Genomic DNA, 15,291 nt, shown 5'->3' with positions numbered 1-15,291 from the left:
GGAGAGTGAGTGCTGGCCTGTGTGTTTTGGACCACAACAAAGTGAAAGGGTAAAAGCTCACTTTAAAGAGGAGAAATTCGTTGACCTTTTGCAAAAGGAACAAATGTGTTTGCAGCAGAAATTCTGTTGTACACGTTTGTTCATCTGTTGTCCAAAAGGGAAAAAACAGAGGGTGGCATGTGGAAAAACACAACTGTGAAAGTCACTGGCTTTTCTGCACTTTGTATCTCTTGTCTCCTTCTTGTCTGAGTCTTATGTAAGCTTCAGTTTGACTTTTCCCCCCTCCTCTGTCATGCTCCACTAAGTGGAAGTTTACTGTGCTCTGCATTAAAGGCCATGTGTGCATGCAGCTGCAGCTGTGGCCTCCCAGATGTAGACCAGCAGTAACATTTTTATGGTGCAGAGTTCACCCACTTAGAACTGTGTTGCACAAAATGTAGACTGTGACATTATTTGTTTAAAATTAGAGCCACGCAATATTGGATTTCTGAGTTCTTTAAAGAAGAAGAATCACAAAGTGCAGCGTTTCAAAAACAGATGTCTTACTTTTCTCTGTTCATTGATCAATTAGATTAGTAGTTAAGTTGATTTGGGGGGGAAAAAACTGCAGTCAGACAGTCTGTATTTTGTTTGTCATATTGAAATACAACATTATTGCTTGGCCTCAAGAGAATGAGGGCATGCTACACTTAACCAGCTTCACACATAAGCCAGACTGTGGTGGCAGGGGGTAGTGGTGCAGTGCACATTGTGACCAAGCTAGTGACACTTCCTGCCAGCAGCTAACGGCTTCGGTTTCTTCACCTTCTGTGTGAATCAGTCATCTGAGTCTGAATGTGAAACTGGAACCTTTGTGCTGACTTCTGTCCCAGGCTCATTGCAAACAAGGCGGTTGGAACTTGTGGCCTAAAAGCGATTGATAAACCATGGTGTGGGAACTACGAGTAGAAGCCTGTCTGTGTTCACAGATAAGTGTGGGCTGGTCTGGCAACAATTTGAGCAAGCGTAACACTCTGTCTAACACTTTGTGATGGGCTGATTAGGCCTCAGTCAATTATTTTAAATTAGAAACCGCGACGAGCGATAAAGGCGTCCTGTCTTATCTTTTTGCTGGATGAAAATGTGCATTTCAATAATTCTCATTTGGATTATTTGACTGACATTTTCAGTATTTTTGTTGGAAAGTAATTAACATACGTGTTGAACTTGTGACTGTTTTCTCTCCCCACCCTCTCTGCTATCCCTCTGTTCCTTTTCTCTCCTTCCTTTTTTCTTCTTCTCTGCCCCTTTCTCTTCTCTATCACCACACTATCCTCTACCCCACCTCCTTTCCTTCCATTCTCTGCTTGTCCTTTTAGTCCAGCAAGGAAGATAAACTGTCCAGCCGTATTCAAAGCATGCTGGGCAATTACGACGAGATGAAAGAACCGATTGGTGACACACTTCCAAAGCTTGGTGGTAAACCTTCTAACAGCTCGTCTTCCTCTGAGGAGAAATCAGGCCCACCTTTGTTTGGCGGGGACCAGCGTGGTGTCAGTAGCGGTGGCAGTGGCCAGAACAGTAAGTGGACTCCTGTTGGTCCCGCAGCAGGTGGATCTTCATCCCAATCCCAGAAACGCTCAGGACTCCAGGGTGGGCACGGCAGCCAGAGGAACAACGGTGGCAGTAGCAGTAGCAGCAGCAGCAGCGTTAGCCAAAGACACGGAGGGGAGGTGCGGGAAAAGAAATCGAGTAAACACAGTGGAGGGTCTGACCACTCAAAGACACACACGTCAAGTCCAGCCAAGGGCTCGCTGAGTTCCTCCAGCAGCAACAGCCACTCACGAAACTCCTTGTCTGCTGAGCAGCACCATAGCAAAGAGCGCTACCGCTCCAAGTCTCCACGAGACAGAGAGGCCAACTGGGACTCACCCTCGCGGGTTCACCCCTCATTCACGAGTGGACAGCACTCGAGTCAGGCCTTTCCCCCATCTCTCATGTCCAAACCTGGCTCCATGCTGCAGAAGCCCACAGCCTACGTGCGTCCTATGGACGGCCAGGAAACTGCAGAACCCAAGAGTTCACAAGCAGAGAGCTACAGCGGCCAGTCGCACAGCAGCACTATGGGAGAGATGAAGTCAAATGGCAAAGCCTCGCTTTCTAAACTCAAGATCCCTTCTCAGCCTGTGGAGGTAAGCTTTCATCTCCTGACCTTCAGTTAAAGGGTGTACTAAGTGTAAATATGTGGCGCATTTCTACATAGTGATGCAGTAAATGGCGTCACTGCATGTTACTCATGTTGTGACTGAACTTGCACAACTGATAAAACACCTATGGGATGAGTCATGTTCCTCAAAATGGAAGCCACCTCTCACCTGCTGCACTGACATCATGTTGTTTATGAGCATAAGTGCTGAGCACGGTGTTCCTCTCTCTCTCTCTAGGGCTCCGGCGATGCCAACTGTGTCGATGAAATTCTTAAGGTACGGACAAAATAGTATTCCCCAATGAAGCTCTCTTTCATTGTTCGTATTCAGAGAAAAGTCAAGAGTCATTGAGAAGACATTTGACATTACTCACACCTCCCAACTCATTTTTTTTTTTACATTTCTTTCTTTCTTTCAGGAAATGACTCAGTCCTGGCCTCCTCCACTGACAGCCATCCACACCCCCTGCAAAACAGAGCCCTCCAAGTTTCCATTCCCTACCAAGGTCAGCATTGGATCAGTGGCAGTGTTGACTCTTAGATTCGAGCGATTGCATTTTGAGTTGTATGGCTTAATGATTTATGACTTGTACGCCACAAACAGCCCTTCCATAACACACAAAGCCTTTTTTTTGGTGTCTATAAATAGACGGGACTTGTTATAGATACATTTTTAGTCTGATGTAACGTTTTCATAGGTGTTTGACATTCATTAACTTTCACAAACTTAATTAATCATTTAACTTATTCACGACCTGTAATCAAGTCAATCAAGTCAAACAACGAGAAGCACAATTGAGATGAAATTAGTTATAATATAAATATTCTATATCCTTAATGTGTTTTTTTTTCGCTTCAGGACTCTCATCCTTTTCCAAGTGGACACAGTGAGTATTGGACTTGTTTCACACCCAAACTTTGAAACTATATAATATAAATGCATATACTCTGTGTTTTATGTATTGATCATGAGACTTTTTGGTGTTTTGTAGAGCGAGGCAGTTCTTCCAAGAGCTCCAGCAGCCACCAGTCCAAAGCTTGTGATGACCAACCCACGTAAGTCTTTCACCTGTTCCCTCTCAACTCCTTTCTCATCACACCTCCCTAGTTTTCCAAAACACCAGAGAGCAGGATACTTACTTAATAAATATATATTTATAAATGAACTAGGAAAACTTAAGTAACCAGACATGCTTAGGTAGACCCATCCAGCACTCCCAATCTGCAGCGATTACACTGCTGTAATAAAATACATAGCCTTAATCATGCTTCATTGTATCTCAGTATGCTCGAAGATGACCTGAAGCTGAGCAGCAGTGAAGATAGTGATGTAGAACAGGACCCTGCCAAGAATGCCTCAAGGAACACGTCAGCAAGGTAAAGACTGGAGAATAGTGAATGTACTTCTATGAAACTTGAATTTTAATAAGTTTTTCTTGTGACTGTGTTAGGGAGGTGTTGACTCAGATTAAAATTCTGAGGCTGGAGTGGTATTCTAGCTTTTATTTTATCGAAGGGTTATATATTATTTTTCATCAAGATGATGCACAAACCACAAAAAAAGCATTGCTCTGTCAAGTGTAGTGTTTAGTGTACTTTTACCACATAAAACTGTTCAAATAAGTCATATAGTGCTACAGACACCGCTGCCCTCTGTACAACCGTACAAATTGATCAGAGTGGTGTGGTGTCTCAACAAATGTTTCCCCTGTTATTGAATGTGCCCTTTCATTGTCGAGCTAATCAAAATGTGATTTAATAGTTCTCTGTGCACCTTTTGCACACGATATAATATTATCTGACTCCATTCTTCTGCGACAACAGCAATAACAGTGAAGGAGCGGAGCAGTCACGGGACGACTCCAGCAGCCACAGCGGCTCAGAGAGCAGCTCGGGCTCAGACAGCGAGAGCGAAAGCAGCACGACAGACAGTGAAGCCAACGAGCCCCCGCGGCCCGCCTCTCCTGAAGTAATGATTTAACCGTTAACTTTGTACCATACATTTTCTCCTGCCCTAAATACATTTGTTAATGTAAATTTTATGATGCTTGCCAAGACAGTTTTTCATATTTGTGTTCGTCTTGCACCCATTCAGCCTGAACAACCCATGGCCAATAAGTGGCAGCTGGACAACTGGTTCAAGAAAGCCAAGCAGTGCTCCCCAGCTTCCCCAGTGGACAACAATAATGTTCCAACAAAGTGCAAGAAAGAGGGCAGGGACAATGGCTCAGGGCGTGGCTATGGCAGCCAGGGAGGCGGGTCAAAAGACTCAGTAGCACCTACACCCAGCAGGGACCTACGGGCGGCACAAAAAGGTGCAGAGGGAGGACGTGGTCGGCAAAAATCCCCCGCCCAGAGTGAGGGTGGCGCAAATCCGCGCATTCGTGTGGGTAAAAAACAGCCCAAAAAATCTGAGAAGCCCCCAGTGGTGGAGGAACCCAAGGGAGGCTTGCGAGTGGAGAGCGAGCCAGCTCCTGAGATACCCCCCCATCGGCCCAAAGCTGCTACCAAGGGTTCCCGCAAACCAAGTATCAAAAAAGAGCCCAAATCCTCGCCAAGGCCCACCACGGCTGCAGTCACCAGCACTGTAGATAAACGGAAGCCCAAGGCACCGACCAAGACCTCGCAGCAGAAGTCTCGTGAGTTTGTCGACACGGACTCGTCGTCGTCAGACTCTGAGGGGAATGACAGCATCCCGTCGTCGTCGCAGACGCCCAAGTACACAGAGAGTATCAGAACGCCGGTGTGTGTGTTTTCTCCAATGGAGGAAAAAGAGCTGTTGTCTCCACTGAGTGACCCTGAGGAGCGCTACCCTGCGCGGCAGCCACAACAGCAGGTTTTATTAGTGAAAATAGGTGAGTTGAAAGGGCGAACAAGCCTATTATTGTTAATAATAATAATAATAATAAGAATAAGAATATTATTATCATTTTTATTATTATTTAAATTTTCTGTGCAAATGTGCCTGGATGGAGCTCACACTGCCGAAGCTTCTCTTTACTTTGGACCAAGCTGAATCCCTTCCCTTTCCTTCCCATTTCCTGTAGATCTCAGTTTGCTGTCGAGGATCCCAGGGCGGCCCTACAAGGAGCCCGCAGAGATAAAAGTGGAGAGGGACGACTCTCTTGACAGGGACAGCAAAGACTTCAGCAAGCAGACTGAGAAGAGTTCTAGCAAGGCCAAGAGGAAACACAAGGTAGAGACAATTTCCGTGCCTTTTCTCTCCAGTACGTCCTGTTTAATTTTATTTCTCGCGTTCAAGAGAGTAAAATGTAAGACCATGCGACTTTAACACTCTTTCACCTCACAATCATCTAAATCCCTTACTTTTTAAAGTTAATTTTAGTTGAGTTAACTGGTTTGCCCAACAGTGACCTTACAGTGTCATCAAAGCTTTAAACAAAGGAACAACAGATTCAAATTTGCTGATCCAGACCTGGAATTATATGATATGGTCTTAATAATCACAACTGTGAAACTATGGGACAAGAAGACTTACTATCTTAAGTGACAGAGATTGTACTCACCTGAACATCTAATGTGCTGAGATGCAGTGTGCTAAATGTCCTCATATCGGTTCCTATGGAGGTCTTTACACATATCAGCAAATGCAAGTTTGTCTTTGCCTTAAATGTCCTGTGATGTTTTCATCTTCCAGACTGAAGAAGAAGGCGGCACCAAGCCAGAGAGCAAGCGATGCAAGCTTGAGGATAAAACTGTCTCTCATCATAAAAACAGCAGTAAAGAGTGAGTATTCTTCTTTTCCACCTTCACAGTAAATCCTCTGAATACACACAAAATACTTTTAGTGTTTGGCGCTTCTTGGATATTTGTATAACTGATAATATGAACTCTAAAGAAAGTGTGAGCTCTCATCCTCATGGCTTGTTTATTACATCGTACTCTTTATTAAAGGCAAACATGTTGACCTTTATGTCTTTGCTCTGTCTTAATGACTTGGAATGATAAGAAATTTGTCCTTTGGTCCTAATATCTTTATGATTAAACTACTGCTGCAGTGCAAGTCAATTGAAATAGATGTGTAGTGAGTATAACTTTATATCCCCATCAGGTCTAAGAGGTCTTTGGAGAAAAAAGAGGAGCCAGTGCCTTCTCCATCCATGTCAGGTCTGCAGCGGACGCCCAAGGCAGAGCATCCGAGTCGAAAGAGGACAGTGAGCCAGTCCTCCACCTCTTTGTCCAGTGGGACAGGAAGTGGAAAGGAGGGGAGCCATAGCACCAAAGGCAACTCAACCTCCAAACACAGAAAAGGGGAGGACAAGGGACGGAGCACACGCGACGGCAAGGTAGGGTGAAGGCTGCCGCACGTGGGAATAGCTGGCAAAAACTGAGGATACTGCGACGTATGAGTGCACTCTTTCATCATGTTTGCCAACTGTGCAGAATTTCTCCCTTGGAGGAACTCAAATAACAAAGCCAGCAAAAAAAAGAATTGTGCCTGTAGGGTAAGAGGTGGAGGACGTAGATGGATGCGTGTGTGTACACTGGCTGCTTATACAGTCAATATACACACAAAATTTACATTACATTTACATATATACCTGTTTGAACAGAATTTCAGTTGCACTTAGATATGGTTACGGTTACAATCAAGCAGCTAATGACTGAATTATTCCCATATGTGCTATGTTCAATGTCCTTAGAGTTAGGTTTCTGCATTGCTGTTCTTTCACAGTTGCCCTTTTCCTTATTTTATCTATGACTTCAAACACTTGGGCCCTTTCTCTCTTGAAACTTCATTCCCCTCTCACTTTTCTGCCTGTGCAGGAAAAATCCTCAAAGGGCTGTGATAACCAGCTGGCCGTGCCTCCACTCTCCATGGACGGCTCCAAGTCTCAGAGATCCAAGCTGGTGTTTGAGGACAGGTAAGAGGAGCTCTTTCCACTGTGGATAACCCCCCACTGTGGGGATATGCAGAAAAAAATTGCTGTGGGGAGCCCAGCGTTGCCTTTCGTGCTCAAAGACTGTGTGAGGGTGGGGATGTCATGAATAGATGGGACTATGCAAGGTGACATGCATTTCCATTTTAAAGGATTATCTGCTGCAAATCCTTATCCTTTTCATGATAGTGAAGAAAGTGCACGGCCTTGCTGCTTATATTTTCTTCTAGTTTGACAAGTGAGCTGCGGCAGTGTTTATTAAAAAGATTGTATGTATTTTTTTGTTTTGGTTTTTTACAATTCCAGTAATTAGATCTGTTTCAAATTTGCTTCAGGGTCCATTCAGCTGATCACTACTTGCAGGAAGCCAAGAAACTGAAACACAATGCAGATGCACTGGTAAGAGCAAAGACCCAAAGACTATTTACATGTGTAATTGAGCTGTTGTTGAATGCAAAGCCACAAGAGGAGATGGTGTAGTGTAACACGGTCTAGACCTTTTAATGTAAAACTGCATCCTGGTGAGGTTTTACACAGAGCTTTAACACTGGTTTCAATATGTTTTCTTTTATTGGTGAAATGACCAGTGTTTATTGTACTGCAGTAAAATATATCTGGGATTCCCCCGCCCCCCTTTTCCTCTGAAAACATGAATGTTCTTGTCACCTGCTCGCTGTAATATAAGCTGGTGGCTGTATTTAACCGGCTCAGTATCAGTCACTCACCTGGAGATTACGTGATACTCATTGTTTTTGCCAGTTTAAATTGTTTCAAATTATTTGCCAAGACAATTTAACATAACAATAGGTCTATCAAAGACGAGCTTTTCAATTCTCTAACTCTATAATCATCAGCTGCTGCTGTCAACTTCATACAATGCATACCGACAATTAAATGTGAGTGAACAAAGTTACACTCTCATGAAAAAAATATTTGACTTGCTTTTGTGACACCAGGTAAAAACCCCAGTGACTTTATTTATTATTTTATATTTCCTTGTTTTACAGTTGGACCGTTTCGAGAAGGCCGTTTACTACCTGGACGCGGTGGTGTCTTTTATTGAATGTGGTAACGCTCTGGAGAAGAGCGCCCAAGAGGCAAAGTCTCCCTTCCCCATGTATGCTGAAACTGTGGAGCTCATCAAGTAAGGACAGACATATTCATGCATTCTCACAGAATGACATTTTAGAGGTACCTTAGGCTCATGCAAGTAGTATTTAAATTGTTTAAAAAGGAAACTGGTAGTGTTTTAGTTGTGTCGTGTGTGGTGCAGGAGCTCATTTATGTAGAGTATGTATCTATTAATGGCTGAAACCAATCGTTCTTGTAGAAACGGAATGTTTGTCCTGTTTGTGCTCTCAGATACACTATGAAGTTAAAAAGCTACATGGCCCCTGATGCTACGTCAGCAGACAAGAGGCTCGCTGTGCTGTGGTGAGTACGCTGACTGACATCAGGTGATGGATTTCTGTTTGATGTGGCACACGTGTTGACTTAAATATGTAATTGAAAGTACTCAAAACTCTTGCCGTTTGATTGAGAGAGAGAGAGAGAGAGAGTTTACATACGCAATCGATAATCATCATTTGTTTTTCCAGCCTACGGTGCCAGTCCCTCCTCTACCTGCGGTTATTCAAGCTGAGGAAAGACAGCGCACTAAAATACTCCAAAACACTCACAGAACACTTAAAGGTACATTTGTTTTTTTTTTCAAAACCCCCGTTATGCAGTTTTGCTTGGCAAACTTTGGTTACCACAGGGAGGCAATATAAATTCCATGAATGTAGTTATGCTCTGTGAATGTGTAACCTGCTTCCTTTCTGTGTACATAATGTTCTTTCCCTCGTTTTGTGTTTGTCAGAATTCACTGAGTAACACCCAGGCTCCCTCTCCTGGAATGGGAAAGTAAGTCCTGTCTCTCTATAACTGTTTGGAGGTTAAAAGTAATTGGAAAGGAGACATTTGTGTCCAGTGCTGAGAAATGACTGTCAACGTTGTCCCATACGTTTCCATTTGTAGAATTTCACATAAAGTTCACAGATAGTTTGGAGTTAACCGAGTTGTTCTGTTTCCTGCCCCGCAGTAAGGCAGCGGGCATGCCATCTCCAGTGTCTCCCAAACTGTCCCCGGGAACAGCCGGCAGCTACTCGTCAGTCAGTAGCAGCAGCAGCAGCACCAGCTCGTCGGTAACGATACCTCAGCGTATCCACCAGATGGCTGCCAGCTACGTCCAGGTCACCTCCAACTTCCTGTATGCCACCGAGGTGTGGGAACAAGCCGAGCAACTATCCAAGGAGCAGAAAGGTGAACCATGTTTTTTGTTATTTTCAGTTCAGGCAGCAAGATTGGACACTAAGAATCGATCCTGCATTGACTGAAATAACCTCATTAAGTCAGTTGTGCTTTAGTTATTTGTCATGATGATTTGTCAGGAATGGTTTTGGAACTTTAAAGCCACCGCAACATTTTTACAGGGTTTTTAAATGCTGTGCAGTGGTTATTAACTTGCCGTGTTAGATTGATTTAAAACTTGGCAGCATGTTGTTGTTTTCGTTGTGTCAGTCTGTCACCATGGAAAGCAAAGAATGTAGAAAGGAAAATTATTTGCACCATATAATTATCAGCATTTCTCCGACTGAAAGTCATTGTCAGGTGTTTTTTTTATGAACACGTTTCTCGGCTTTCATTTTTTAACGTGTTAACCTCCTCACCATCTCTCTTTATACTCCATTAGAGCTGAAACAATTGCTCGATTAATTGATTACTAATCTATAACTAAATGAATCCGTCAACTGTTTTGGTTATTGATTCATCGGTTTGAAGCTTTTTCATGATTAAAACAAGATTTGTGATTGATTCAGCTTCTTAAATGTGAATATTTTCTTCATTTCTTTGCTCCATAAAACAAAGAAATCATTAAAAAGTGAATCTTGAACATCATCACTTCCAGTTTTGATCAACGTTTCCTGACATTTTATGGACCATACTCCATTTATCAGGCAAAATCCCTCGGTTTATGACTTCTCAGATGTGACGATTGTCATTTTTTATGTTTTAGTGACACTTATAATTGACTTACATTTGATTTTTGACTTTTTAAGATGTTTTTATTGGCATTTGTTGCACTCTTTCTATTAGAAATGACTTGAAGAATAGTGAACTAATGAAATGATGAACACTTGTAACTGACGCTGCCCCCCTCGTGCTTTGTCTTCGTTTTAGCAGACTTCTTCTTGGAGTTGGACAAGGTGATGGGTCCTCTGATCTTCAACACCAGCAGTATGACAGAACTGGTGCGTTACACGCGGCAGGGCCTCCACTGGCTGCGCCTGGACGCAAAGCTTATTCCCTAGCAAGGACTGGCTCTCCCAGCCCACTGCTTCCACACACACACACACTCTCGCCACCTCAGCAACATGTGCTCAAAGACACACGCATGTCCTCCCAGTGACACACACACATACAAATATGAACTGTATGCGCACACACAGTCCACCTCTGGTCCTTCATGTACACACAGGTGAAGAACTTCTCAGACTTATCTCCAACACTGTGTCCATTTTCTACACCAGCTTGCCAAAAACACTGAGCAATTCAGAATCATCTCACACCTTCGACAGCAGCGCACAGGGAGACGCATTTAAAAACAGCTACACGGGGGGAAAAACAACAACAACAGTGTATCTTCATTCGTCATATATCGGCATTCTTACCGTTTTTGAACGCCATGTTTTTATCTTTCTCGGCATGGAAATGCCGGATGAATTATTTATTATCAATACACTAAAACTAAGGTTTGGTTTCTAGGCTACTTTGGCTTTTAACCGTTTTTTGCTTTCACTTTGTTTCACCAAAGTACCTCCCATGAACACCAAAGGTGCTTTAAAATGAAGGTTCCTCTTTATCATTTTTGTGCCTTGTATTTTGAGCTACAGGAAAACAAACGGTCACTCGTCATAAACCGGAATGAATTCTTTTTTTGTTTTATTTTATTATTTTTGCTGTAGCTATTGTTTCAACAAATAATGAATGGAAGCAGACAACAACAACAATGTTTTTATTGAACACTTTTTAAATCCTCTTTTAAATACATTAATCACCAACTTGATTGATCTTCCCTTCAAGTCTCTAGGCACTAGAGGTCGATCTCAGATTCTGCCCACAGGACTGTTGCATGGGCTAACTGTGACACACACATATTGATCAGTGTGTTTGTGTTTTTTTTACCGTGTCATTTTATTTTTGCAAGGAAAAAAATGATGTGCTGGTTATTTTTTTGATCAAATCACTTCTTTGGTCCTGTTGGGTGTGAGGCCCAGCACGGCCTCTAGGGGCTGCTCATGTGGCTCTTGGCCTTAATACAAGTGATCACGTACAATAATACTTTATATATAAGAGATTTGCTGCCCCTAGAACAAGCGTCTCTTCCTATGAAAATGTTTTTAATCTACCCTCATGGCAACCTGTGTCATTTCCAGCCATATTTATTTTTTTAACCCTCTCATTTGCTCAGTCCCCCCCTTTTCCCTAAGAAACAGCAGGGAAGGTCTCAAAAGTATTGTAGATCATATCCAATTCTGTGTACAGTGCAGTCAGTCAGTCAGTCACATTGCAGTTTATAGAATAAATAAACGACCACGACAAAAACACAAAAAGAAACTGGGCCTGTGTGAGCGCCACAATGAGAGCGAAACATATCTGCACGGAAAGATAATCCCCAGAGAAGCGGAAACTCATTAGTGATGCAGATTTAGCAGTGTTGCATTTATAGAACAGAGATTTAAATCTATGACGATTATATATTTCAGATAAGGAGTTTAATGGCCAATATAGATTATATTTATATACCAAGCAGTTCTTTCTTTCTTCTGCCCACGAGCAGAGGTCAAATATTTAGAAAAGTGTAAAAAAAAAACAGGGTCGAACTGGGTTTTTTTTTAAGATGCAATGTATGTGTAATGTGTAATTGTCGCTATTTAAAATTTTCAAAACCATCATCATGCCTGTATTACAATGACTGCAGATGAGAACTTTTAATTTTAGCCAGCTCTCCATGTAGGAATATTCCTCTTACTCAGAATTACTGTGTGGCATTTAAGCAGAATGTTAGGATGGCAGTGGTTTTGAACCAGATGTTTGAGTTGCTAACTGTCTAGTTTCTTGTTATGGTCAAATCCACTTCCCATGCTGGAAACATGAAAGCCTGGACCATGAAGTATTCTTGGAAAATATTCTCCCTTGGTTTTGTTTGTCAACAGAAAAGATGAGTTAGGCCAAATCTCAAGTGTCCGACTGTTAAAGATTCATATTCCTTAACTTTCCTGCACTTCTTCCCTATTTTAAAACCTGTTTTTTTTAATTATTTTATTTCATGTTATTTTTTTGATCACCATTTTCATCTCAGCAAAAACTAGCATTACGATGTGGCCCAGGTTTCTCTCTGTGAGGAGGAGGTACTGTTAGTTCCTCTTGCACTTGAAAACAAGTGAAAGTCAGAGGAGGTATTAATTTTTTAATCTATGCAGGATTTTTACAAAATACTGTCTTGTTTCTGTGGGAAATAAAACTTTAAGCTTGGGATTTTTTTCCCCCACCTCCTTTTTTGTTTCCGCCTCAGTGAGAGACCTGTTAAACTCAAGTGTCCAATGCCTTTAGCTTTTTGCAATTTTGTGTACTGGTTTTAGTATATATATACTATATATATGTACTATATACATGTACTATATATGTGTGTATATATATATATATATATGTGTGTGTATATAGATCTGTTTTTATAACCAAACATGAATGGCTTTTAAACCATTTTGTACTTAGAGCTGGAGGCCACTTTTCTCATAGGAATACTTCTGTGGGTTTTGTCAGCCCGGTCAATGTCTTCATACACTGGTACACTTTGTAAGTACAGATCCGCGCCTCTTGTAGTTTAAATGTACAAATTTAGCATTAGAATTGTTTATAACTGTTTGCTACTCACTCTTATTTATTTTTCTGCCCCTTTTTTGCTTCTTTTTTTTTTTTTCCTATTATCATTTTCTTGAAACAGGAAGATGTAAAATGTAATGGGGGTTTGTTCATGATGAGATTTCATTGTAAGTAGTAATTATTATTATTATATTATTATTAATTCTAACTTTGAAGAATCCAGGGTAAGATGATTTTTTTGACATTCAGTAGGAAGATGTTAACGCTTGCATGTTTCTATTTAAATACAAATGTATAAATTGTAAATATAACATTTCTTTAAGGGTGAATTTCTACTACAGGTTGACATTTTTATTAAATTTAAAAATACTGTAAATACCTTTGTGAGATACTTTATGCACATTTTGTTTTTCTTTTGTGGGCTTTTTTTTTTTCTGTTCTCTTCTTCCAAGCCGTTACAGATGACCTCGCGGTCTCTCTAACGCTGTATATCAAATTGGTTTTTCACTCCTTTTTCTTACCGTGCTCGTTTACTCGTCTTCTGCTTCACTGTCTCTCAGTATGATGTCGCCACATAATCATTAATGTCTCTAGATCCAAGTGCGAATATTTTGTCTTCTCTGTATTTGATACGGAGACACGTGTACTTTTCATGAACTGTATAATGTTGATCTTATGGGCTGGATGGACGGATGGATGATGGGTGGATGGATGGATGGTGTTTACAGTCTGTTGTGTAAAAACCATGTCTGTTTCATCCTCACGAGCGATGTATTTACGACGTGTCCCTTTTTGAACAATTGATCAAAAACGTGTCCTTTGCAACAGAGGTATTTCTCTACACATCGAAACTGTCATAGCAGTTTATACAGTGTTGTGCGACACCCGTTCTTTTTTGCTAAGAGTCGACACTAAAGTGAGACCCGCAGCAGACACTATGTACAATAGTCGAAATTGGATTAGTTTAAGAGAGCTGATGACAGAGTTACTATATATGACCGATGCAATATGATTAAAGGTACTCATTTGAGTTTGATCTTCAAACTTAGGTTATGTAATTTAAAAGGCATTCTTGTGAAGTGAGTATTAATTGTGACTAATGAGAGTCTGTCCTGAATATTCTTTGTATTTTGCCGTATTGAGAATAAAATATATATGGATATGTTTAATGGGATTGTTCTTACTTCAGTCTGTCCAATCACTGTCCAAAGTAAAGCTGCATTTTAGTTTCAGAGAATCTCGGGCTCTTAGTGTTCTTAGATAAACGTGATGTCATTAGGTTTTCTTACCTGGAGCGTCCGTTTTAGATTTTTATGCTGAAAATCTGGTTAAAGCCACTCCAACATAATGTGTTTTCTTGTATTTGTTTTTGCAAACTTTCTGTTATAAACAGAGCACCAGTAGTCCTCATGGAGACCAAAACCTGATTAAAGTTGCATTTAGTTTAAAAAGAGACGAGCTTTGTCAGAAAACTAATACTTGATATACTTCAAGGTATATCAGGTGAAAAATTCAACATAATTAAAAGGGTTTGTGCAAAAAAAAGGGCTCCAATCTTAAATCAATACCTTGCAAAGCTGCTATATAATCTGAGATATAGGGGATCAGAAGTATGATATAAGATCTTCTATTTCTCTGTTAACCGTGTGACCCGCCTCTGTAGAATCATGTGTTCATATCCCTTCACTTTGTGTTGACATCATTTGTTTTGAATCAGTAAAAACACCTCCCGTGGATAAATTGCCACCATGTGGTTATGAGCAGCTACTGTCGCCGACCTCCCGCTTCCTGTCACTTTGTTAATCTGTATGCGCAAAGAAGCAAAGGTATTCAAAGTAGTTGACATAGCATTGCATTGCAGAGCCTCTTAGAAATGATTAGCTGCTTTCAATCCACATTGTGTTGCCCCCGAGAACATTAACCCTTTTGTGGACTGATATGTCGTCATTGTCACATAGTTTTTGTTTTATATATATTTGTAGCCCCATACATTTATCAAGTACAATTTAATTTAACTTGTAGTTACCCAGTAATACACAACATAGTTAAAATGAGCTCCACTTTAACTAACAGTGACACAGTTACACATTATTACATAATAATAATAATAATAATAACAATGTAATACAACTGACAGGAGCCATTTTAACATATTAAAGAAATCCAGAAATATTAGATACTTGGTTTTATTTTGTAGTTGAAGATTTGCCCATTTAATGCACATTTGCACATCTGTTCTGAGTTTCAAAAAACAAAGTAATTAAACTGGTTAATTCAAGC

General features: G+C 41.0%; 1 protein-coding gene across 8 annotated transcripts in view; it reads left to right on the top strand.

The window, feature by feature from the left end:
- Positions 1 to 14,180, top strand: part of aff4 (AF4/FMR2 family, member 4) — a 30,611-nt gene extending 16,431 nt beyond the window's left edge. For 5 of the 8 annotated variants that reach the window (XM_044041663.1, XM_044041665.1, XM_044041662.1 and 2 more), the window contains 19 exons: positions 1,359 to 2,171; positions 2,424 to 2,462; positions 2,605 to 2,691; positions 3,045 to 3,072; positions 3,178 to 3,241; positions 3,470 to 3,562; positions 4,010 to 4,154; positions 4,281 to 5,040; positions 5,233 to 5,381; positions 5,844 to 5,932; positions 6,258 to 6,492; positions 6,974 to 7,071; positions 7,422 to 7,485; positions 8,094 to 8,230; positions 8,449 to 8,520; positions 8,685 to 8,778; positions 8,948 to 8,991; positions 9,170 to 9,390; positions 10,309 to 14,180. In XM_044041663.1, coding sequence (XP_043897598.1) covers positions 1,359 to 2,171; positions 2,424 to 2,462; positions 2,605 to 2,691; positions 3,045 to 3,072; positions 3,178 to 3,241; positions 3,470 to 3,562; positions 4,010 to 4,154; positions 4,281 to 5,040; positions 5,233 to 5,381; positions 5,844 to 5,932; positions 6,258 to 6,492; positions 6,974 to 7,071; positions 7,422 to 7,485; positions 8,094 to 8,230; positions 8,449 to 8,520; positions 8,685 to 8,778; positions 8,948 to 8,991; positions 9,170 to 9,390; positions 10,309 to 10,439 — 3,363 coding nt within the window. In that variant the 3' untranslated portion in view covers positions 10,440 to 14,180. The remainder of the gene's footprint in view (positions 1 to 1,358; positions 2,172 to 2,423; positions 2,463 to 2,604; positions 2,692 to 3,044; positions 3,073 to 3,177; positions 3,242 to 3,469; positions 3,563 to 4,009; positions 4,155 to 4,280; positions 5,041 to 5,232; positions 5,382 to 5,843; positions 5,933 to 6,257; positions 6,493 to 6,973; positions 7,072 to 7,421; positions 7,486 to 8,093; positions 8,231 to 8,448; positions 8,521 to 8,684; positions 8,779 to 8,947; positions 8,992 to 9,169; positions 9,391 to 10,308) is intronic. The other 3 variants (XM_044041661.1, XM_044041667.1, XM_044041666.1) reach the window with 3 other exon arrangements.
- The last annotated feature ends 1,111 nt before the right edge of the window (positions 14,181 to 15,291 follow it).

The sequence above is a fragment of the Solea senegalensis genome, linkage group LG13 (genome assembly GCF_019176455.1).
Source record: "Solea senegalensis isolate Sse05_10M linkage group LG13, IFAPA_SoseM_1, whole genome shotgun sequence".
NCBI classification, from domain to species: domain Eukaryota; kingdom Metazoa; phylum Chordata; class Actinopteri; order Pleuronectiformes; family Soleidae; genus Solea; species Solea senegalensis.
The sequence above is the reverse complement of the archived record's forward strand: the minus strand, read 5'-3'. Positions and strand labels throughout refer to the sequence as shown.